A 23021-nucleotide genomic window follows, 5' to 3' on the forward strand; every position below is an offset into this window, starting at 1 on the left:
AGGGAAAGAAGGGGCTGCTGTTCCTGCCTGCACAGCCCTCTTCCAGCACCGACATCACTGGCGGAGCCATTGAAGACCAGCCGGCCGCTGTGTAAACAGCCTCTCCCCAGAGCAGAGCACACCTCCCGTGACCCTCTCGTCTGAGCCGCAGGCACGTGCTCGGCCCCGAGTCTCCCCCCGCCGTGGTCGTGTCGTGTCATTGACAGTCACCAATGTCTCCATCTGGAGCTCAGCCTCCTCCCGTATCGGCCACATGAGAGCCTCGGGTTCTTGGGAATTCGAGTCCAGCTTGAAATACACGTCCCTGAACAGCTTACTTTGTTTGGGGACAAGTCGCATGCCGATTGGTCCTGCCAAGAGCTATCGCTGTTGAACCACTGGTTTTCACTGCTGTCAAACACGATCTTGCACAGAGAGCCGGGGGCAGTCACCCTTGAGGGCCAGCCTGGGGAGAAGGCTTTTGACTGGCTGGGACTTTCTTAGAACCGTCTGGGAAGTGTTTTTAAAAGACACATCCAGAATGGCCGATGGGGTTCATGGTGCAGCTGAACGCCTTGCCTGTCGCCCCGGATGGGCCCTGTCCACCCAGTGGCCTCAGCCAGCCCTGCCGGTGTCCAGGAGAAGGCGGCCAAGGCCCGGAGGCCCAGGCACAGCTTGCTTGGGTTTCCTCTATTCCAAATGCAGGCGGCCTGGCAGGTCCTGCCTCACACGCCAAGGTCGGGAGAATGCAGCTACTCGTGGAGGTCAGGGCTGCTGAAGGGGCTGTGGACAAAGTCAGGACAGAGGATTGCTTTCCAGTCACGCCTCTCAAAACACCTGGATGCATGAAGAGTTGAAATTTAAGCTGCTGGCCTTGTTCTCTTGTTGTTTTGGTTTTTTTAATTCTACTAAAAATTAGTTGAATGCAAAACTGGTAGAAAACTGACAGCTTAGACTCTGTTCAGATGAACTGTCACACCAGACCTGGCTCTCGGAAGAGCTGTCAGAAGGCAAGGATGTTAACTCTGCAAGTGTTTGCTGCAGTCACCCTCCCTCCCTGGGACTCAGTTTCCCATTCTGCACAGGTAGGGGCTGACCACCTCTCAAGCACCTGTATCGTTCTGGGCTCCTTGGTTCTTTAAAAGGAAGTCTTACGTCACGCCGTGGGCGACTGCCTGTCAGCTCACCACCCACAATGGTCCTTACTTTATGGAGAAACGTTCATACATTCCCTGCGGGCACCCAGGGCAAGCGGGGAATACAGCAAGGCCCCCCGCCCCTGGTGTGCTTCTTAGGGTCAGTCACACACAATGAGAACTAAAACTGCGTGGGGAGCTGTGACACACCGCGGTGTGATGCGACGTGGGCAGTCGGCTGGTAGGAAGTGCTGGGAAGAAGAACAAAGCAGGACAGGGATTATGAGATGAGGGAGGCTATTTTTAGACAGGATGGCCAGGAAAGTCCTCTCTGACAAGAGAAGCTGGCATTTGGTGAGACGTCGGATGAGAGAGTGAGCCCGGACCCCCAGGGCAGACCCCCCGGCAGAGGAGCCGCTGTGCACAGGCCGGATGTGCAGGTGACTGCCAGACGGAGGGCGTGGAGGCTGCAGGCAGGAATGAGTCTGTGTCACTGGATTCCAGCTCAGGTGTCCCTGCCCAGGGTGACCTTCTATACGAGTCAACGTCATGAGCCGTGGGCACCAGGGAGGTAGGACACTGTCTCTGTGGGGCAGCACCCTCGAAGGTCACATGGCTAGCAGGAAGGGACGGTGGCAGGAGCTGTGCTGGGACCGGGCGGTGGTGCAGACACAGCTCTGGAGGGGCCCCAGGGCCCAAGGCTGGGTGCGCCCACCCTTGCCCAGCAGGAGGCATGGAGTCTGGACCGGGAAGAAAGGCGGGGGCGACAAAAGATGGCCCTTTGTTCACGGAGGGAGTCAGCACGGGAGAGCAGGGGCAGCGGGACCCGCTGCGAAAGGGCTCGTCTCGCCGCGGAGCCGCGGGAGGTGAGCCGGCCCACAGGCTGGCCGAGGGGAAGGCCCGGCCCCGCCCGGGCTGCGAGAGAAGGCCCTTCAGCTAGAAGACCGGTGCGGCCCGGTGGCCAGCCCCCACCGCCCCGTCAGCAGAGCCATCGCCCCGGGGCCCAGCTAAGGAAGGCGGCAGCTCAGCCCTCCTGGAGCCCGGGCCCTCCGTCACGGGGGACGCCTGCCCTCTGCGTGCTGACCGGGCCCACCAGGCCCCTGGGGCCTCCCCACCAGCCATCGCCTCTCTGCAGACCCACCAGACTGCCCACGAGCGAGCCTGGGCCCACGTCAGCCCGTGTCTTCCCGGGTCTGCCCCCGGGGGGATGGTTTGCGGGACCGATTTACCCGCACAGATGGGAGCCTGGGGCCTCAGGCTGCGTGTCTGCTGACAGCGGGCCGTGGAACACGCCCAGGACCGCCCGCTGCCACCGTCCATGAGATAATGTCTCTCCATTTTGGGACGGTGACATGGTTACATGAGACCTCAATGGCCAGTGTGCACATTCCAGGCCTGAGACCCGGTTGGCGGCAGAGAAACCCGAGCTGTGGGGAGACATTCTCAGGCTCAAAAATCACAAACCCGGGAGGGAAAGGCATTTGATCAGAAAGTGACACCATTCGGGTTATTTTAATGCTGCGGATTTGCGCTGCCCTTTAAGTGGAGCCCCTTTTGTTGCAGGACTTTGGTGCCAAGTGACCTTGGGGCAGATGACTTTCACTTGTTTTTAACCGAAGAACAAGGTCATGTCTGGTTTGGGCACGCTCCCCGAGCCGTGGTTTGCTGTGTCCTCCGTGCACACAATGAGCAGTCAGACCAGCTCTGAGATGACGGCCTGGTGCATGCTCAGGGGGCACGCTGTCCCCTCCCGGCCCCAACCGCTCCCGTGACAGCTCCTGAGCTTCTCCCCTGTTCAGGCACCGTGGTGCTGACCACCACCTGGGCAAGTTCTTCTACCCCACCCTGAACCTGCAACTAAGAGTGGGGAGACTTGTCAACTCTTCGTAGAGTCAGTCCATCATCCATCCATTCTTCCATCCATCATCCATCCATCCATCCATCATCCATCCATCCTTCCATCCATCATCCATCCATCCATCATCCATCCATCTTTCCATCCATCATCCATCCATCCATCATCCATCCATCCTTCCATCCATCATCCATCCATCCTTCCATCCATCATCCAGCCATCCATCATCCATCCATCATCCATCCATCCTTCCATCCATCATCCATCCATCCATCATCCATCCATCCTTCCATCCATCATCCATCCATCTTTCCATCCATCATCCATCCATCCTTCTATCCATCATCCATCCATCCATCATCCATCCATCCTTCCATCCATCATCCATCCATCCTTCCATCCATCATCCAGCCATCCATCATCCATCCATCCTTCCATCCATCACCCATCCATCCATCATCTATCCATCCTTCCATCCATCATCCATCCATTTTTCCATCCATCATCCATCCATCCTTCTATCCATCATCCATCCATCCATCATCCATCCATCATCCATCCATCATCCATCCTTCCATCCATCCTTCCATCCATCATCCATCCATCCATCATCCATCCATCCATCATCCATCCATCCTTCTATCCATCATCCATCCATCCATCATCCATCCATCATCCATCCATCCTTCCATCCATCATCCATCCATCCTTCCATCCATCATCCAGCCATCCATCATCCATCCATCCTTCCATCCATCATCCATCCATCCATCATCCATCCATCCTTCCATCCATCCACGAAGTAAGCACTGTTTATGCACCTGCTGAGTCCGCAGCATTTTGCTACGTGCAGTGGGGAGCACAGACCCACACACGGCAGAGTCTGCACTGGCAAGAAGCATGTAACGAGAGTACAAGGGACAGGACTTGTACCCAGAAAGCCAGAAGCAAGTGGCCCAGTAGCGACCAGTCTGGTACCGATGACAGTGGTAGTAGGAAGGACAGGAGAGAGCCTGTTCCAGTGGACAGCCAGCCTGCGCCAAGGCCTGGGGGCAACAACGGGCGTCACCAGAGGGAAGCAACCAGCCACCCTAAGCCTTCTCATCTCTTAAGGCAGAAGGTAGAAGGCCTTTTCCCAGAAGAGTGGGAGAGTCTGCCTTCAGCTGTCGGAAATACTGAATGGGAGTGCTTGGTTTATAATTTTTTTTTAAGCTTTAGAGGGTTGACATCCTGCCCAGAACAAGGGGTAGCAGCTTGGCTTAATGGTGAAAGGACTCAGTGGAGTTCTGGGAGATGTTAGTTCTGGACCCAATGAGCAGAGACACTGAGACCCAGTGAGAGATGAGCTTTTCACTTGAATGTGGATGGCCTTAGGTTCTGGTCTGCACGTCAAGGCTGAGACTGGTGGAAGGCAGCAGAAACGCCACTGAGCTAGAGGCTGGAAGACCCAGGTTTGGTCTTGGCTTCGCCAGTGACGATGCCAAACATCTGTTACACGTCGTGTGCTGGAGGCTGTTCTAAGGATCCTAAATACATTAACTCGTGTAGCCCTTTCCTCGCCCATTCTCTGTGAGGAGAGGAGCATTACGATTCCCATTTAATGAATGAAAAAATAAGGCACAGAGATTTTAAACCACTTGCCCGAGGACGCAGAGCTGATTGGCGGTGGAGCTGGGACTCACATCGGGGCGCCTCTCGGCCAAACTCTTTCTTGATCCCTGTGCAGCTGCCTCTTGGAAAACGGGGTAAATGGTCTCGGCCAAGAGACACATTCTCTGCATCTCTGCACTTCTTTTTCAGTAAAAGAGGACACTTACAGCTTCCCAGATTACTTTAAAAGTGATGGTCAGGATCTAAGTAAAATGTTGGACATGAAACACTCTGTAACTTAGAAAATCCTCTATCTGTGTGAAGTATTACACTCCTTGGAGGGGTGGTGAAAAGGGTAGGATGGGGCCGCTGATGGAAGACCCTACAGAGTGAAGAACGACGGTGCGGGTTTTGGTTATCAGCCCGAGAGAGGCTGACTGGGGATGAGTAGGTCCGTGGACTCCATGGAAATTTGGGGGTGTGGTTTATTCCCCAAATCCGGGGGGCATCCTTAATCGGTGGGGTTTCGATGGGCTCAAAGAGGGGAAACGGAGGGTGGGAACTTTTTATTCCAGGAGCCAGAGCAAGTCAAGACGTCGCCCTCAGAGAGGGTGTCCCAAAGCTGCTTCCTTTCCTCCCTCACTTTCCTTATGCTTTGTTCCTTCCCCAAATCGAGGCTCAAATGAGGTGGAAGAAAATCTTGGCTGAGATAAAAGTCAAGATGAAATATAGTCATTCATTCGTTTTGATGACAGACATTCAGGGAGCGTCACCACCGTTCCAGGAACTGCCAGGAACTGCCAGGAACTGGGAGACAGTCTTTGCTGATGTGGCAGAGCTGGACAGGGGCTCGCCAGGCACCCAGCCTGTCCTGGGCGGAAAGAAGGAGATCCAAGTCCAGGGACGTGCAGAGGGCGATCCGTCCGAGACGGCTGTGCCCACGGCTGGAAGTCAGCAGGAGAAGGTGTGTTCCTCCCCTTTTCATGACTCCCCTTCTGGGTGGATCTGGGGTGAGTGGGAGTTTGTTCAAGATGCAGTGCCCCTGAGACAGTGATTCCAAAGGATGTCGGGTGGGTTTGTAAGCTCATCTTTGAAATGGTTCTTCCTCTGCCTACATGCACCTGAAGACTTAAACAACCACAATCTACACGGGTCTCGGAAACTGTTTATCACCTACTTCCCTGCAGGACTGAAACCAGCAGCCATTTATGGAGTTGTGTGTCCCTGTGAGTTGCAACAGTCAGTTATAGCCGCTAAAGGCACATGGGTCCCGGCCCCACGGAGCTGACTCTCTGCCCCACTCCCGTCCTGACTGCCTTTCCACGTGCTGGGGGCTGACAGCAGGCAAGATGACTCAAACCGCTCCCACTTAGCTCAGCACCATAAATGACACAAAATGTAATAAGAAGATTAAAAAAAAAAACCCAAAACTAACTTAAAAAAAACCTTTCATGAGGGGCTGGGCTGGGGATTCTGTCTGTTGAGGAAAAAAAAACCCCTTTTTAGCCTTGATTCCTCCCATGGGGTGAAGAGCCCCCGTGGCCCCAGCAACCAGGAGGCGCTCCTGCTGCTTCAGACGTGGGTCCCAGTGAAGCGCAGCTGGTCTGGGCTCTGCCCCGGGGCACCTGCCTCTCAGGTGAGAGAGTCAGCCTCGAGAGGCCGGAGCCAGCGCCGGACAGTCACCATGGCAACAGGCGCCGCACAGCCCCGTGTGCTCCAAGGGAGCCGAAAGCTCAGACACCTGCCGCCCGCGCCAGACTGAGCAGCCGGGATGTTGTTACAGCAGGGGGCTGACCTGGGCTCCACCTGTGCTTAGGGGAACCTGAGGCTCTTGCTGTCAAGTTGTTGCTGGGAAAAGGGAAATAAGAATTACCTCGGTTCTCGGTCACGTGAAAAAGAAAAGAATTTTTGACGAGACAGAAAGCGTGGTATAAGCAAGATTTTTATTAGTGAAGTAAAAGAAGTAGTGAAAGACAGTGCACTCCTGAGAACTGGGGGCGGGCCAGCCCGAGAGAGGAAAAACGGCGCCGTTCCCTCGTTTTTCCTGTTTTCATATCCTTGTTTTGTGACTGATTGATTACTTGATTGACTGATTGACAGAGCAGGTTCCCTGCGCTCTGGCTGATTGACAGCGCAGATTCCTTCTGTTCTGGGTGGTTCCTTCCCCCTCCCCTCCCCTCCCCCTGCCCACTGCTCACTTCTATCTGAACTACCCGACATCCCCCCTCTAGTCACAGGGTCCCAAATCTTTGGGGCGTAGAGGGCGACGACTGCTCTAGCTACTTCCTGCTGACCTGGGGCCACGGTGGAGCTCCCTGGGGCCCCAGACTAGCTGGCTGTCACTGGGCAGGTGGTGAGCGGAGGGTCGGTGTCCCGCGAGGGGCTTGTGTAGAAGCTGTCTTGGCTGAGTGGGGATCACCTTGTTGTAAAGCCATTTGAAGTCTGACTCTAGACAAGAAGACACACATTTTGTAAGAAGGTTGAAAAGACAGAGGTCAAATATGTGGAGCTAATCCAGCCGAGGGATGAAGGGGGCAAACAAGGGTCTTAGAATAACCGACAACCTTCCGTCGGGCTGCCCGGAGTCCTGCCTTAACACAGGTTAAAAATGATCTCTTTCCCACTTTGGGTTAAGGTCATCAGAGTGCCATCCGGGGTCCACTGGGGGAACAGCTGTTCCCCTATGGGGTACTTGTCGCTACACAGATGTAGAGTGTCTGCATATCTTCTGGCTTCTCTGAGAACCTTTCCTTTTCTGTGCCAGCGTTTGGCCAAGGAAAATATTAACATCTTTCCAGGTGAGATCGTTAGCTTACCAAATTAGTCTTAACTTGCCTCAGCTCTAGCAGAGAAAATGGCTTATATATGAGCTGTGGACCAGCTCTTCCACGTGCTTCTACCAGGGGGCAGGTCTTAGCTGTCGGAGGTAATGGAGGAGCTGAAGGCAGAGTCTTTCCTGGGCATTAGGGAAACGAGGGGCATGTGGAAGGGAGAGCAGGGGAGGACGTACGTCTAAGGGACTCCCCCTCTCAAGGAGGTGCTGGGGACAGAAGGTTGCGATAGTACCAGGCCAAGGTGGTTATTTTGCATTTCTTTAGAACACTGCTGTCCCTCAGCTAATAAAACACCTGGATGTACGGTACTTCAGACCACTTGCCTTGTGTGCTGAAGAAGAGGTCACGCTGAGCGAGGCGGCTGAATTATGCTTCTACTTACAGGCCATGCTTTTGGCCAAGATGTTGTCCGGGGGGATCCCAGCAGGGGTCAGCTGGTGGTTTTCCATCTGAAGGGCAGGATACTGGGGGGAGGGGGGTCTTCTGGGCTCAGCGTCCCCAGGTGAAGCCCACAGGCTATGGTCTGACGTCTCAGTCTTCTGCCTGCAGCCAAGAGTACCCTGAAGGCATGGACTGAAGACAGCCTGGCGTCCCAGGGTCATTGGTACGCAGAAGGAGGACCCGGCGTCCCGGCCTCCTCTCTGGATGGGGAAGGCGGCCACAGTCTCACCATGAGCTGGGAGTCCCCGCAGCCCAAGGAAACAGTGAGTTTTAACCCCGCGGGTGGTCGGTGATCCGGTCGGTGATCGGGGGTGGGGGGGGGGGCAAAAACAGAGCGGTTAGGCTCAGAGGGTCCCCAGGGGCACTCCTGACTTGGGGGGGGGGCCGGAGGGAACCTGAGCTAGCACTCCGGCGGCTCCGTTTTCTAAGGCAGAGCGGTTTTCTTGCCTGAGCAAGTGTCCCTGGAGGGACGTGAAGCCAGAAAGGAGACAAGAGACGTCGCAGCCCATGGCTGCTGTCCACGGCGGTGTTTTCTAGAAAAGGCCACCGGGGACAATGTTCCTCAGGCCAAACACTTGCTGGCCAGTGAGTAAGCAGGCAGCGCATGGCTGTGAGTGCTGAGGGCACCACGGGCTGGAACGGCGGCAGCAGGGGCGAGGCCCCGGCCGCACCAGGAGGCTGGGAGGTTCCCTTAGGGCGGAGAGTCAGTCAGTCGGAGCCCAGAGTGGGCGGCCTTGTCGGAGCCACGGGACCCTGCGGTGATCTGTGGGAAAGAGAGACTGAAGGAGGGTGTTTTGTTTTTTAAAGAACTTGACAGCAGAGGTCAGAAAGCAGAAGCGAGGATCCCCAGAAAGGGCACAGGCCAGTATATAAAGGTGTGGGTGGCGAAGTCACTGGGACACAGGCCTTGTTCGGCGTCTTGGCTCAGCGTCTATCTCAAGTGTCATCTTCTCCTCTCCCTGGTTTGGGAGCTTCTCCCGCGTCGGAGCACTGTTTTCAGTGGTCAGTAGTCTTCTCTATGGGCCAGTCCAGTGGAAGGGCCCGAAGTGGTCTGTTACTGTGGCTCTGGGGTAAGCCTGGTTGTCCCCACTTGGAGTTCCCTGGTGGGCAGGGCTGGCAGGGGCCGAGCGCGCCGGGCCGGGCGTGTGTGTGGCCGGGCAGGGGGAGGCGGCCCATGGCCTCGGTGCCCTTGCGCAGCGGCTGGCCGGGTGCGGGGGCCCTGATGGGCCACTCGCTGTCCGACCTGCCCAGCCCCGCTTGGAGCCCCACGCCCTGCACCCTGGCCGCAGCCTCCACAGCCGGCCCCGGAGCCTGTGCCCCTCTGGCCTCGGGCAGGGAGGGGGAGATGAGGGAGGAACGATTAGGCTTCAGCGTGCAATCCGAGTCACGGCAGCAAAATTCATGTCACCAGGGAAAGGGAAATAAGAATTACCTTGGTTCTTAGTCACATGAAAAAGATAGAATTTTTGATGAGAGACAAAAAGCGTGGTATAAGCAAGATTTCTATTAGTGAGGTAAAAAAAGTTGTGAAAGACAGAGCACTCCTGAGAACCGGGGGCGGGCCAGCCCAGGAGGGGAAGAACGGCGCCGTTCCCTCGTTTCTCCCGTTTTTCCATCCTGGTTTTGTGACTGATTGATTAACTGATTGGCTGACTGGCAGCTCAGGTTCCCTGCGCTCTGGCTGATTGACAGCGCAGGTTCCTTGGGCTCTGGATGGTTCCCTTCCCCCTCCTCTCCCCCTGCCCAGTGCTCACTTCTGTCTAAACTACCTAACAAAGTGGCTTAGTAAAGGGGGCTTTGAGGGCTGTGGGCTGTGCCGTGTGTAGGGAGATGGGGAGAGAGCTGCCAGATGGCGGTGAGGAGCCCCAGCCTTCCAGAAAGAAAGACTCACAGACACAAGGCTGCCAACTCTATTTAGGGATCAAGCAACTGTGTGCAGGCAGAGTCTGTCTGGAGCCGATGTGGGGAGGTCGGGGGAACCAGCCTGGGCTCCCGAGAATTTGTGAGACAACAGGGTATTTAGGGGAAGATGGTGAGCTGCTGCAGCGCAGTACTTAATGCCGGGGAACCTTGGCGCACAGGACGGTCTGCGCCCAAGGGCTGCAGCGCGGGTGGCGGGGACAGGCGGGCAGGTCCTCAGGGCGGGCCAGGACAGACGCTTCTCTCCCCGCAGCTCAGTGGGCACAGCTGGCAGGGTTCAAGCCAGTGTGCTAAGTCCGGCCAATCCAAGGCCAACTTCTGCTTTGTTACGTTTTATTTTGGAAAAAGGAACGCCTTCACTGCACACCACTGTCGGGGCAGCAGGTAAAAGGCCTACAGAGCTAGGAACACGTGCAAGCAGCAGCGTCTCCTGCTGTCACACAGCACCCTTCCCGGCTGGGTGTTACTTAGCATTTTTTCACCGCTTTTCAGGAAGTTTCTCTAGGAGGTTGAACTTGGAGAGGTGATTTGAGGAAAGCTTTGGCAGTCTCTCTAGAGGCTGTTTTGCATTTTTAAAAGCCTGAACTGTTTTTACAACAGGTTTTCCAGGGAAAGCTCAACAAGCCCTAAACTCTGAGTCTCAGAACCTGGACCTGAAGTCAGGGGAAGAGATGCATGTGGCTAACCTTTCTAGTCCCGTGTCCTAGTCAGCTTGGGCCGCTGGGGCGAAACCCCACAGACCGGGGGCCACGCCAGAAACTCACTTCTCACCGTCCTGGAGGCTGAGGATTCCAGGACTGAGAGGCCGGCAAGGGCGGTCTCGCTCTGAGGCCCCCTCTCTCGGCTTGTAGGTGGACACTCCTCACCACGCGCCCGTGCGCCCTCTGCGTGTGCGTGAGGAGAGGGAGCGCTGGTGTCTCTGCTTCTTCCCGTAAGGGCACTAATGTCATCATGGGGCTCCACCCTCACGACTTCATGTAAACCTAATCACCTCTCACAGGCTCATCTCCTAATACCACATCGGGGGGCCAGAGCTGCAACATACACATTTCGGGGGGGGGGACACAAAAATTCAGTCCATGACATTGTATGAGCAGTTTGGAACATGTAGAGAATTTATCAAAATATTTAACCTTAGGGTTGGTGGTTATTCTGACCTCATAGATGGGACTGCTAGGGCAGTCTTCCTCATAGAATATCAAATGTGGAGTCAAGTATAAGAAATACGTATTTAAGGTTTACGTGCAACTTTCAGTTGGTGTCCATGTTAATTTATCACAAAGAGAATTAGACTGGGGGGTAGCCACGTCACCCCACGAAGACTGGCAAGCTGAAATGGGAGGAAAAATGAGTGGTGAAGAGAAAGCAGTTTTTGAGTTGCATAAGAAATGAAAAATGACAAGAGATAGGAAGCCTTTTTTTAAGGTTTTTTTTTTTTCTTTTTTGGTTATTTAGTTTGTCTTAAGGAAAGGATTTCAGAAATAAGCAGAGAAAGAAGTGGGTGAGGAAAACCCTTGGTCCCAGGCTGCTGACTAGATGAGCAAACATCCCTGGAAACCCTCATCTTACCAAGAGCTCAGGCCGCTCCCCAAACCTGGGCCTGCGGAGCCTGCTGGAGCACGTGCTTTTGTCACCGTCCTCTCTGGACCGCTGGGAGCGCACGGCCCTGCTCTCCGAGCACGGAGGCCACAGATATCACTGCAATCCCCACCCCTCCATCGCCCCTTTCAGCGGTCCAGACAAACTCTTGCCTGCTAAATAAACACCACCTGCCACTCGCAAGCCCACATCTGTGCAGGGCACACCCCTGTCCACGCGGACAACTTGTTTCAAACACCAGAGTAACAGCTTCGATCTCACCCAAACAGACAGCTGTGAAGGCGGCTTTCCGAGTCCTCGCCCACAGGCAGGACACACAAAGCTGTCTGGAACAGATCTGGTACTAATTACCTGGTGCTCTGCGCTGGAACAAGTGGTTAATCCCCAGGAGGTTTACACTGGCAACTCACCAGCCTGCCCCAGGGTGGATACGGAACCGATCTTGGCTCCAGGGACTGTCCCACATCGTGTGTTGTGCACATGTGCCCAGCCCAGGGACGGACTCCGCCACCCAGCAGATGGGACCCTTCTGACGGGTCCCACCACGAGAACGTGTAACCTGAGCACATCGTCTAGTTCCCGCCTTCTCATGAAGCCCATCGCTGTTCTCATCCTCAGACCGAACTCCTTCCGCCTTTGCTCCTTCACCTGCTCTTGCCCTCTTGCAAGTCACGGTCTGGAGGCCCCTTCTGGGGCCCAGAGCCAGCAGGTGCCTGTATCCCCACAGGCCGCCGTGGGGACCCACAGCGAACCCTGATGTCTGAGAGCCCTCAGTTCACCCTGACGGCAGCTGTCAGGTGCTGGCCTGCTGTGTTTGGGCAAATAGTTGCAGCAGCAAACGTGGTGGGGAAGACAGCACACACCTGGAAGAGCAAGGAGACGCCTGTGCCAGCCTTTTCTTCCAGGTTAGGGCTGCGTCTTTGAAGAGTTCTCCGGGTAGTGTCTTGGAAATGGCTTAAGCTACTAGAGAGAAGGTGTGAAATAAAGACTTTTAAATCTGTGACCAGAGGATTTTCAGAAAGCAAATGGACAAGAATGTTGTCTTTTTCCCATGGTAATTGTATTCCTTACAAATTTGCGTCTGGGGCAGGAAGCAGCTGAGAGTCTTTCCTGCAGGCAGACTTTTTTTTTTCTCTCCCCGATCCCAGTGACAGAACGAGTAGGTGAAGGTGGAGGGCTTCAAGAGCAGACAGGGTGTACTGGGTGCTTTTGTGACTGGATGATTTTAAAAACCACTTTCAAATCAGGGCCAATTTTCTTTATAAAACTTAGCTCTATAGCCTTATGGTCTACATACTTAAGCCTGCAAAGGGTACTATTACAAAACTCTGTGGGTTTCGGCAGAGCAAATATAAAAACAAGTTTCTTTCATTTGATATTTGCTGTAAAATAAAGATAAAAGGTCCTAAAAATGAAAGTCTGCCTCCCCTCTTTCCATCTTTTGTCCCCAGCAAATTCTTCTTCCGTTCAGCTTATTCACATATTTTACCTCATAAAACCAGTAAGCATAGGCTTCTTTAATTAGGTGAGCATCAGCATTTATTCCACACTCTTTGCACCAGGTACACAGGAGGGTTGAGGCAAAGGGGTATAATGAGAGAAGAGCAGACAGAACTCTCCCTGCCCTTCAACAGTTCCCTCTTGCTGAAGGCCCCACGCGGAAGCCCACTGATCTGAGAGGCAGGCAGTAACTCGCAGGAAGGGGAGTCCGGGCTGCACAGACAGACAAAGCTTTGAGGAGAAGGTGGAAATGGAACTGGCTCTGAGAGCAGGTGCCTGCCTGTGTCCAGCTGGAGGGAGGGAGGTGGCCTACCTCCAGGGAAGAGCATGTGCCAAAGGACAGAGGCCGGAAGCAGCAGAACACAAACCCCCGGATTTCTGTAAAAACAGTCTCCTCAATACATTCTGCCGCCAAATGGAAGTCCTACTGCAACCAAGCCCATGTCTCCTGCAGATGCATGAAGCCTCAACGAAAGGTGCCCTCACTATTCTTGAAAGAAGCTGGCTTGCCGTCACTTTGTTGAATTTGGACTCCTTGTATTTGTAAAGGTTATAAACTCTAGGAAAAAAGTCTTTAATAAGGTCTCTCCTCCCTAATGGCGCACTACGAGATGCAGACATGTTGCTAAGTCCTGGCTAACCTTCAGACAGCCACGGGGCAGAGCGGTCCTTCAGCGGAGCCCCGGGCCGAGCCCCGGGCCGCCCAGCAGCGCGGGGAGGGTGCGGCTCCTGTGGCCACGCTGGTGCCTTCACCCCTGCAGCCTCCGACCTCTGCGTTCACCTGTGTCTTCACCCTGGCTGATTAATAATCCAAGTGGCCACCCCTCCACCGCTCATACGAATCGGGTGCAGCGGTCACAGGGAACACGTGGGGAGGGGAAAGAAGTCAAAGTACGGATTATTGACGTTGAAGCCACAGACTTACCTTCCTAACCTTTACGGCACTTAAACGCTAAAATGAGCTTGTGTTTCCTAAGCAAACGCTGACGTGACAAAGAGGTCTGTTTGGGGTTAAAATGAGTAAATAATGTCACTTAAGAAATGCCTTCTAAGTTTGGGTCTTGATTCTATCACTTTTCTGTTTTGACTTTTTTCCTCCCAGCTCTCTACGTCCTGGAAGCAGCGTGCGAGGGACTCACAGACGTGCCCGCGGGTAAGGTCTCAACAGCTGAGGTGTGTGTCCCATCGGTGACATCAAAGCCAGCAGTTCTCACTATTGAGTTACATGCTTGTTTTCGCTTCCGAAAAAGCCAAGTGCAAACGCGTTTCAGACCAGAGACAGGTGAGAAGTGAGAGGAAGGTTCGGCAGGCCCGCGAGCCGCACAGCGCGCCTGCCGGGGGCCGTGGTGCCAGGTCCCCGCCGCGGGCCGCCTCGGCCCCACCGCCACGCTGCCGGCTCGCAGCAAGGGAAGGGCCTGCCCTGGCTTCTTGCCTCACACTCTCTTCTGGGTTCGTTCTTGTGAGTGTGTGTTTAACCAAACACTGCGTCTCTGTCCTCAGAAACATCACACAGGCCTCAGGGTGGGAGTAGCATTCGGGTGGCTCCCCCCCACCCCCAGCTCTCTCCTAAAAGGCATCCTCAGCCTTTATACCACAGAGCAGTGACAGAGGGATGCTGGCCGAGATCCACCCTCCAGTGGTTTTGTTCTCTGGTCCACATGGCAGTGTGAGAAGCACTGCCCTGTGTGTTCTGGCACTCCCAGTGGAAAGGAAACAGAGGTGCCAAGTTAGGGCAGAGTGTGCCCAGCTGGGCTCCAAAGACAACAGCATCACGGTTTCCCTTCCTCCCCAGCTGCTGCCGCCCCCGCCCTGGTTCCCATTCCCACCTGTGTCCCGCAGCCTTGGCTAACCTTCCTCTCCTCATCCTAAGAAAACACGTCTTTGCTCCAGTGCAATAGAGACGAGAAACAGCAGGTTCTGAGGGACCAGACACTGCTGTTGGGTGCCATGAGCACAGCAGGGTGGTGGCTGCAAATGAGTGGGCTGGAGAGGGGGGCAGAAGACTGACGAGTGTTCTGGGTCAGTGCAGGTCCAATCCTTCATTCATCACTCCCTCTCTCAGCTGCGATACCGATGGCTCTCTCCCCAATACTGGCCTCCCTTGTGGTCTGGGTCTGCTACCTCAACCTGGCAGGTCGTTCCAAAGCCAGATGGGTTTTGGTTACTTCCTTGACGATATCCACTATTTCCCTTCTGGGTAGAAGGGGGTCCTGAGGACAGCTTATCTTTCAGGGACAGAGAGCGTAGAGGTGGGGTCTCTCACAACATGAGATACAAGGAAGCTTTCTTTGGGCTGGAAGTGCCAGTATTCTCCTTAGAATTTACAGTCACAGGAGATTTATAGTGTATCAGCTCGTGTACTGGTTTTGTGCCGCATCTGGGTCAGAACAGTCGCAGAGCCGCAGAGCGATACAGGTGGCAAGTGCACAGGACAGCAAAGTTTGGGGAGTCCCGAGGAGCTCAGTGGCCCTGACGGGAGGGGGGAGCGGCTGCAGCGGCGGCTGGACCCCTGCCCCCTGCGGACACTTACCGACCAAAGGCAGAGACGCTAAGCTGCTTCTCCCGGGAGTGTCAGGATGGGAGATGCAGTGAGAACTTCGGAGCCATCAAGTCATTGCAACAACAGTCAGCGTTTAAGGCTAGAAGGGCACGACCTCATTCACCCCCTTGCCTTAGGCAACAGCAGTACCCCGAAGCCTCCCATTTACATCAGAACACACAGGATGCGGGAAAAAAGTAAAGATTTCACACCTTTCTCCCATGAACCGCTTGAACTGTGTGTGTCACCTACTTCGGAGTCTAGGAGAACCCTGACGCTTGCTCCAGGCCCGCCCTGTTCTCACCAGTCTAACCCCAAGACCCTGCTCAGGTCGAGAGGATGCACAGTTCGGGGGAGGCAGGCGGTGCCCGGCAGGTGCGTGCTAACAGAATGGGGTGAGCAGGTCCTCAGGGGTACCACAGACCTCGTCAGCGCACACGTGCGCTTCTCGGGCAGCGCCAGCCTGCCTCCTGGCTCGACGACCCTCCTTTCTCACTGATTTCTCCAAGTGGCCCATCTTTCTAGTGGACGCTGCAACTTTGCTGTCACCACTGGCGTTCTTAAAGACTAATCAGATCCCGAAGGAACAGGAAGTTAAAAGCTTTTTGTGGGTAATCAATTCCCTGCAAGTTTGCTAATATTATCTGTTCAAATGGAAAGGTCCCTGCCAGGCACTTGTGAAGAGAGAACCCCCACTGCTCTGGCCATTCTCAGCCACGGAGCGAGTGCTCCCCATCCCATCGGGGAGCACTGCGCTGGATACGCAACTCGCCATGTTATTTTGCTCAAGAAAGACAAAGGAGTCCACAGAGGCCAAAACTCAACCGCTCTTGGGAAAGGAGTTAGAAAGAAAGCTAATAAAATCTGTGGTGCAGTCTTTCAGGAAGGGGTGTGGAGGGTGGGGTGGGTCTACTGGAGCTTTGACGTCTCTAGACAGGAAAAGGGCAGCCACCCAGGGAAGCAGCCTTCAGTGACATCCTCAACAGAGCTGATGTGCTGGACAACAGCCAGTGAGCAGTAGGAAGCGCCCCCTCCCTGCTGTGGGACTGCTGGGAAACTGCGAGAGTCCAGGCTCTGGCTTTCTAGAGCAGCCCTGCACGACTTTTCAGTTTCCTGGAGGGAACAGAGAACTCAGAAGACTGTCTTCTCCTCCAAGGAAAGCTGGCTGTTGGTTTTCCCCTGGTCTGTCTGGGGCCTGCGCCGATGGATCAGGCACACACGTGCACAGGGCCAGGCTACCGGCAAGCAGTCTTAGAGAGGAGGGCGAAAAGGGCTTGCCCCTCGACTCACGGCTTCCTTTTCCAAAGGGAGCAGGACCGACACCAGCAACTACTCAAACACCATCAAACAGGCATGGGAAAGGATACGTGTGCAGCTGGTACCTATCCCCCCATCGCCTGCTACAAGGAGGGGAGGTGGGGGGAGAACTGTGCCGCTGAGACCCAGGCCCCCTGACTCACAGCCCTGTTCCGGAGGGCACAGGCCCCCTGACCAGTCCCTGGGTAGCAGGCAGCTCTCCTCCCTAACCTTCGAAGAGACGGGTGAATCATCTCTGGCTAAGAGGAGACACCCGTCTTCTTGGGTTTGCCGGGTGGATCTGAGGCAGAGGCGGCTGTGGGAGACCCCTCAGCACAGGCGCTGAGATCCAAGAATTCCAGGATGACGTCCCAAAGGCAGTAAACCAAGTGCCTGAAACAGACGGACAGAACAACTTAGAGGAGGCTCTGGCTCAGTCCAGAGACGCCAGATCCTGTTTACGACATTTATCTCCCCTCCCCTCCCCTTCACTGATGTCCTTGGTGGACTGCAAACGTCAACAGCCTGACGAGGCCTTTGTGTGAAATGAAAGCTTGTTGAACTAATAACACAGGCTCTGACCTCAGCAGAGGTGGGGACAGTACTTGGGACGGGGTTTGGGAAATTCCACGTTTGCTCATCTAGCTACAGCAGCACGTAGGCGCTGCTCCGAATGCAGAACTCTGAGGGAAGGGAGATCCCCGACAACAGCTTACTAGGAATCTGCCAGTCACCTGTGATGAGGCAGAAGCCAGGGCCCGTGGGAGTGGAGGTGACAGACCCAGCGTGCGGTGGGGCAGGGCGTGGGAGGGGGCAAGGGCACTTGACACGCTCAGCTTTCCACCCCACGGGACCGGCCAGGGAGACACCTACCCCGCCGCCCCCCCAGGGGTGCTCAGCACGCCCCGTCCCTTCACTGGAGTCCAGCCCATCCTCCTGTCCTCCTCACACTAAGCAAAGACAACGCTGACCCTAACGCCAGCCACAGCTCTGCGGCGAGGCCAGGAACCCGGGCCGCACGTGCCGCACAGGCCGGGTGCTCCCGCCGGGCTCCCAGGGGCGGGCAGGCGTTAGGCAGAACGAGCCGGGGGCCTGCACTGGGTTCTCTCAAGTGAGCAGTGGCTGCTCCCACACCAGGCTCCCACCCCGGACAACCTGCTCAGAAGCCAGCAGAACGGGCTGTTGGCGGCGCCTATGGACCAGGCGGTCACGCTCTGCTGCCAGGGCCCAGGACGAGGAGGCACGCAGCCCCGCCTCCCCAGCGCGGGCTGTCCACCCGGACACCGGGCGGCCCCGGGCCAGAGACAGTGCAGCCCGGCCCACCTGTCAATGAGCGGCTGCTGCAGCGACTCCAGAACCAGGCTCCAGCCCAGGCGGCACCTGTTCACCCCGAGGATCTCCACTACGACGTCTGGAGAGGAAAACACAGACACGGTTTTGGCGTCACCACCGAGGCCTCAGCGTCTAAGGGGAAGGTCTGCTCAGGGAAGCTGCTGTCTTTAGTCCAACCGGGTCCTTCTGGCACACCTGTACACCACGGAGCCAAACTAAAATCCTCAGACAACAGGGGAAAACTAAGGAAAATGTTTAAGTTAAGTAATAGATAAGAACAGGCCTCAAGAAATCATTGTGTAACCAGTCACTGAAGGGCAGGTGCTTCTGACGGAACAGTTCAGGCTGGAGAGCAGAGGTTCCTAAGAGCAGACACGACTGTCTGGAGCCGCAAGCTCACGACTGCTCCCTGGGCCCCCAGGGCGGCTGCAGCCGACAACTGCCTTCCTCTGCCCTCTGAGAAAACTGTGCAAAGCGAAGGGGAAAACCCTCTTCAGAGTGGGTTTGCTTTTTCTCCTGCTAAAGACCATACAGCCCAATGGCCCCCAGTTACCACACGTAGCTTCTGCAGGACGTACCATTCTCTTCCCTGGTCCAAAATGCCATAAGCTGGCAGAGGCCTGGAAGTCTCCATCCGGTGGGAATGGGCCTGAGACCTGCCCCTGGGACCTTGTCCACCCTCAGCACCACCTGCAGGCCTGGTCCTCCTTCTCAGACTCAGAAATGCTGTGTCCACAAGGTTTTGAGTCTAGCCACATTCAGGGCCCACTTACACATGGGGAAGGGTGTGGGGTAACAACAGCCAAGCAGGATAAGGGAGGAACGCTTATCAGCATGACCAGTCTCGCTGTCCAGTTACCTGGCAGGACTCCCATCAGGCTCTGAAAAGCCTGCTTCTCAGCAGCCACCTTCTGCTCCTGGGTCCTCACAGGCCGAGGACACTTAGGCAAAACCCCACCAGGCCAGACGGACTCCTGAAGAAGCCGGAGGTACTGCACCCAGCGCCGCGGACTCGTCAGGTTAGCGACCTGCACCTCCAGCCACCTGTGGTGGGAGAGAGAGAAGGGGCAGATGGCCCTGAAGGGAAGGGCACAGCAAGGCGTGAGTCGGGCACAAATGGAACAGGGCAACCGGCTCTCGCAGGTGACACCAAGCCAGTTCAACCACCTGGGGGCACAGAATCTGAAGGTGAGGAGTAACAGTAATATTTTTATTCACTGCATGTCTGCTACGAGCTACAGATTGTACCAGGAGTTTTAGAACAGAACACCCCAGGGCCTCAGGCTCTGGGGGAGGCCGCTCCTTTCCAGCTGCCCTCCGGGGCGGAGCACTGTCCCTTCTCAGGAACGCGCACACATGGCCTGCAGAGTGACGAGCCCCTCCGCCGGCCACCCCGTCCACATCAAGTCCCGTGACCCGTCCTTGGGACTCCCTACCCCTGCCCTTGACCCCCAACAGGCCAGGCGGTCTCTGTTCCAGTAGCAGAAGCCTGCTCTTCCGGCAAAACCTGTTTAACCCCACGTCCCCCACGCAGTCCTTCCTGGCCGTTCCAGCCAGAAGGGCGCTCTCTCCTTACCCCGCCTTCGGCACTCAGCTCTACAGCACAGGTGCGGGGTTAGGATCTCTCTTTGGAATAGAAATTATTTTCTCACGTATTCATAGCTTGACTTTCCAACTAACTGTAAGGAAACGAGAGCCCCCACGACCAAAGCTCCCCGGGGGAGGTCTGCGGACCGCCTGGCAGCTGTTCTCACTACAACGAACGTTTCCCTCTTTGTCTTTCTTTCAAAAATGAGCCAATGACCGAGGGGGCAGGTAACGCCAAGCCTGCAGTTCCTGCAGGGCGTATCGACCTTATTCCTTATTTGTCTCTGCATCTTCCAGAGCAGTATGGTCACCACCTGAGGTTCAGGACGGCAGAGGCCTCCTTGGCACGGCCGCGACTGCAACGAGTGGACCATCCACCACTCCACTCAGGCATGGAGGGCTCTGGTCCCCACCGCACGGCAGCTCGTGCCATCGCTTCTACACCCGAGTTACTTGTCACCCATCCAGGAGCAGAGGGGGCTGCCAAGGCAAACTTTATTTAACCTCCACTCTGCCAGACAGTCTGCATTCCACTCAAGCTAGGCATTCCAGCGTTGGGGGCTGCAATCCCCCAAGCCCAGGGCTCACAGATGATTCTAAGAATAGGAAGTCCGAAAGGTAACGGCAGGGCAAGAATGGCAGACATCGATGGAGATCAAGAGCGGCACAAAGCTGCTCCGGCCCCAAATAGCCGCCACGATAGTATTGTTATTATTAGGGCCGCATCTCCTTTTCACAGGGCTTTTCATTCAGCAGGCCTAAGACGCTGACAAAAGGGATCCAGGAGCAAGAATGCCTGCTCCTGTTTATAGAAGGGGGTCACGGAGCGGGTGCACTGACCCGAGCAGGCTCTCGGCAGGGGATCAGGTGGTCCAGCTCCTCTTCCCCTCGAGCCGCACACAGTGTGACTTTGCTAAGGTGAATGACGAAGTGACCTGAGGGGGAGGAGGAAGGACTTGAGAGCCAAAAAACCTAAGTCCTCCAAGGAGCCAGGAGGATCCTCAGCAAGAGGCTTCAGCCAGCATTAGTTTCTTGTGCACAGACGCGTCCAATAAGCCACCTGCCCTTACGTCTGTCCCGAGTCAGTAGCGCCTGCGCCTCCACTCTGCGGAGCGAGCTCAGCCCCCACTCGGGCCTTCCCAACTGAGCACAACGCACAGCAGCGCGTCCGGGCACCTGGTCACCCTGGGCGCGTGCTACACCGTGCGGGCCCCATGGCACTGAAGCAGCGGCCATTCGCGGATGGAGACAGGCCCTCGGGCTGCACTGGGCAAGGATGTCCTCTTTGTTCCCTCCCACGGTGACTGAGCTCCTCATGCACACGTGCTGGATGCCAGACAAATATGAGCCCCTGGCAAAATACACATTTATGCACATCTACATGACTGTAACTTATCAAGCTCTAAACGGGAACGTTGGGAAGAGGAACCCAAGTACGAAAACGTAAGAATAAGTGCCCGAAGAGGACAAGCCGGCAAGTCAAAGCAGGCTACGGGGGCTGAGCAGAGCTGCTGACAAAGAGCCCCGAGATCTCCAGGCACAGCACCAGCTGCGGTGGAACGGGCACCGCTCCGCACCGTAAGCCCTGCAGCGCAGAGCTCGCCGACAGGAGGCCCTGGAAGAGCCAGTCCAGGAATGTAACCACAGGACCTGTGCAAACCGGAGGAATGAACCAAACTTCACATGTGAAAGGGGAGTCTGGCCCCGAGAGCGGGCGCCGCAGTCCCCGCGCCCCTGCTCTGCCTCACAGCCCGCGCGGCCCAGGTCGGTGCACCAGACTCTGACCGTCACTCTCCCGGCTTCTCCCCGCCCCGCCTCCCCTCAGAGCGCACAGGCTTCCTCCCGCCTCCTGGGCACCGGGCTGGGCCCGCTTTCACATCCGAGCCCCAGGCAGCTCGCGGAGGAGACGAGGGGCCGCACTTTTCTGTTCACAGGATTCTGAGGTGTGGGCTTGCCCCACGGACGACGAGCGTCCCAAGCTGGGAGGGGACAGTGGTGAGGCCCACCCCAAGGGACCCACCGCACTGCCGCCACTGCCGCCACTGCCCTGCCCCTCACAGGACACAGCGCAGCCTGTGAGCCACAGGCGGCCCCAACGGTGCCGTCCTGAGCCGCAAACGGCCGGGTCCAGGGGTCTGGACCGTCTGCCTCGCCCCGCGCCTCCCACTTAAACCACTGGTAACAACGTGGAGGGCAGGGGTTGCTTCATTCATGACCTTTCTCTCCTTCACCCCCATTTCCCTTCCTTTTATTCCACAGTGAACCTCCAGACACACCACCACGCTGTACCTAACTGTGTGAACCCCTCAGTCCCGAACCCGGGCTGGAGCAGAGGAAGCAAGGAGCCTGGGCCCTGGGGTGTTAAAGAGAGACTGGCCCCTCCTTGGCTCCCTTTTCTCTCTGCTCCACATGGTGTCTTCCTGCTCTTAACCCAGGAGTGAGAAGGTTAAAAAGAAATCTGTGTCTTGAAGCAAAAAGAATGGGCTTTATGTGTCTGCAGTGCAGTGTCTCACAGCAGCCTGTCCAGCATCAGCTTCTGGAGTCTGTTGCTCCCACGATGACGCTGGCAGAGAGCTGAAGTTTCAAGGTGGACACACACGCATCCCTTGGACTATTTACTATTTACAATTTATTTATAAGAAATCATTTACTAAATACAAATGTTATTGTTTATGCAATACAAGATGCATGAGGTAAATATGCTGAAATAAATACGGCAGAGAATAGCCCCAAATAGCACTGGTTTTATTTTCACTACTGTTCCGGCTCTGCTACCTGACTTAGATCTGTCTTCTTCTGCATTCCTATCTTTTTCCCAAAGAAAAGAAGAAAGCAAGCCAGACCAGGCCTGTTCTGTCAGGCCACCTCGGATGATTCTGAGCATCTAGAAGCCCCAAGTACGGGGGGCCCAGAAGAGGCAATAAAGCGAGAAAAAACCAACAACAGACCAACACTGAGACATGCAAGAGCCTCTCTGATGCCAGACGGGGAGGGGGGAGCATGCAGAGACCAGGGCACCTGCTGCACTGGGGGTGCACGTCCAGTCCACGTCCACAGGGGCTGGTCTGAAACAGCTACAGATCAGGGAATGAAGCAGTGGCTAAAAAGGAGACAGTTTAATACTAGGGCTTAAGATGGCACTTCAAGGTCAGCAGAAGGTCGCTTCCCATCAAAACAGCAGAAGCACATCTCCAGAGTAAGGAGAGAAAGCGTTAGGGACCACGTCTAATCTGACCGGCCAAACTCCCTTCACTTCTTTTCCCAGGTTGCCGCTATGGCTGAGCCAAGGAGGGCCCTGAGCGATTACGGCTTAATGGGGAGGGGAGGGGAGAAGAACTGTGAAACAGCACAGAAGACGTCCATGAGAGTGATGGCAGTATTCTAACAAAAGCACCCGCGCAGCCCAAGTGAGA

At 55.7% G+C, this 23021-nt stretch overlaps 2 protein-coding genes across 2 annotated transcripts in view; one reads left to right on the forward strand and one right to left on the reverse strand.

Moving 5' to 3' along the window:
* The first annotated feature begins 527 nt into the window (after nt 1–527).
* LOC105071248 (uncharacterized) lies at nt 528–12599 on the forward strand. The gene is made up of 5 exons (XM_074356854.1): nt 528–633; nt 1844–1981; nt 2946–5524; nt 7944–8098; nt 11211–12599. Exons 1-3 carry the CDS (start codon nt 528–530, stop codon nt 4268–4270), a joined length of 1569 nt encoding a protein of 522 aa, XP_074212955.1. The 3' UTR covers nt 4271–5524; nt 7944–8098; nt 11211–12599.
* Nucleotides 12600–12867: 268 nt separating this feature from the next.
* Nucleotides 12868–23021, reverse strand: part of SNX19 (sorting nexin 19) — a 39927-nt gene continuing 29773 nt past the window's right edge. The window contains exons 9-11 of the mRNA XM_074356934.1: nt 18881–19065; nt 18013–18100; nt 12868–17082 (exon numbers count right to left, since the gene is read on the reverse strand). Coding sequence (XP_074213035.1) covers nt 16950–17082; nt 18013–18100; nt 18881–19065 — 406 coding nt within the window. The 3' untranslated portion in view covers nt 12868–16949. The remainder of the gene's footprint in view (nt 17083–18012; nt 18101–18880; nt 19066–23021) is intronic.

Source organism: Camelus bactrianus, chromosome 33, assembly GCF_048773025.1.
Source record: "Camelus bactrianus isolate YW-2024 breed Bactrian camel chromosome 33, ASM4877302v1, whole genome shotgun sequence".
In the NCBI taxonomy this organism is placed as follows: domain Eukaryota; kingdom Metazoa; phylum Chordata; class Mammalia; order Artiodactyla; family Camelidae; genus Camelus; species Camelus bactrianus.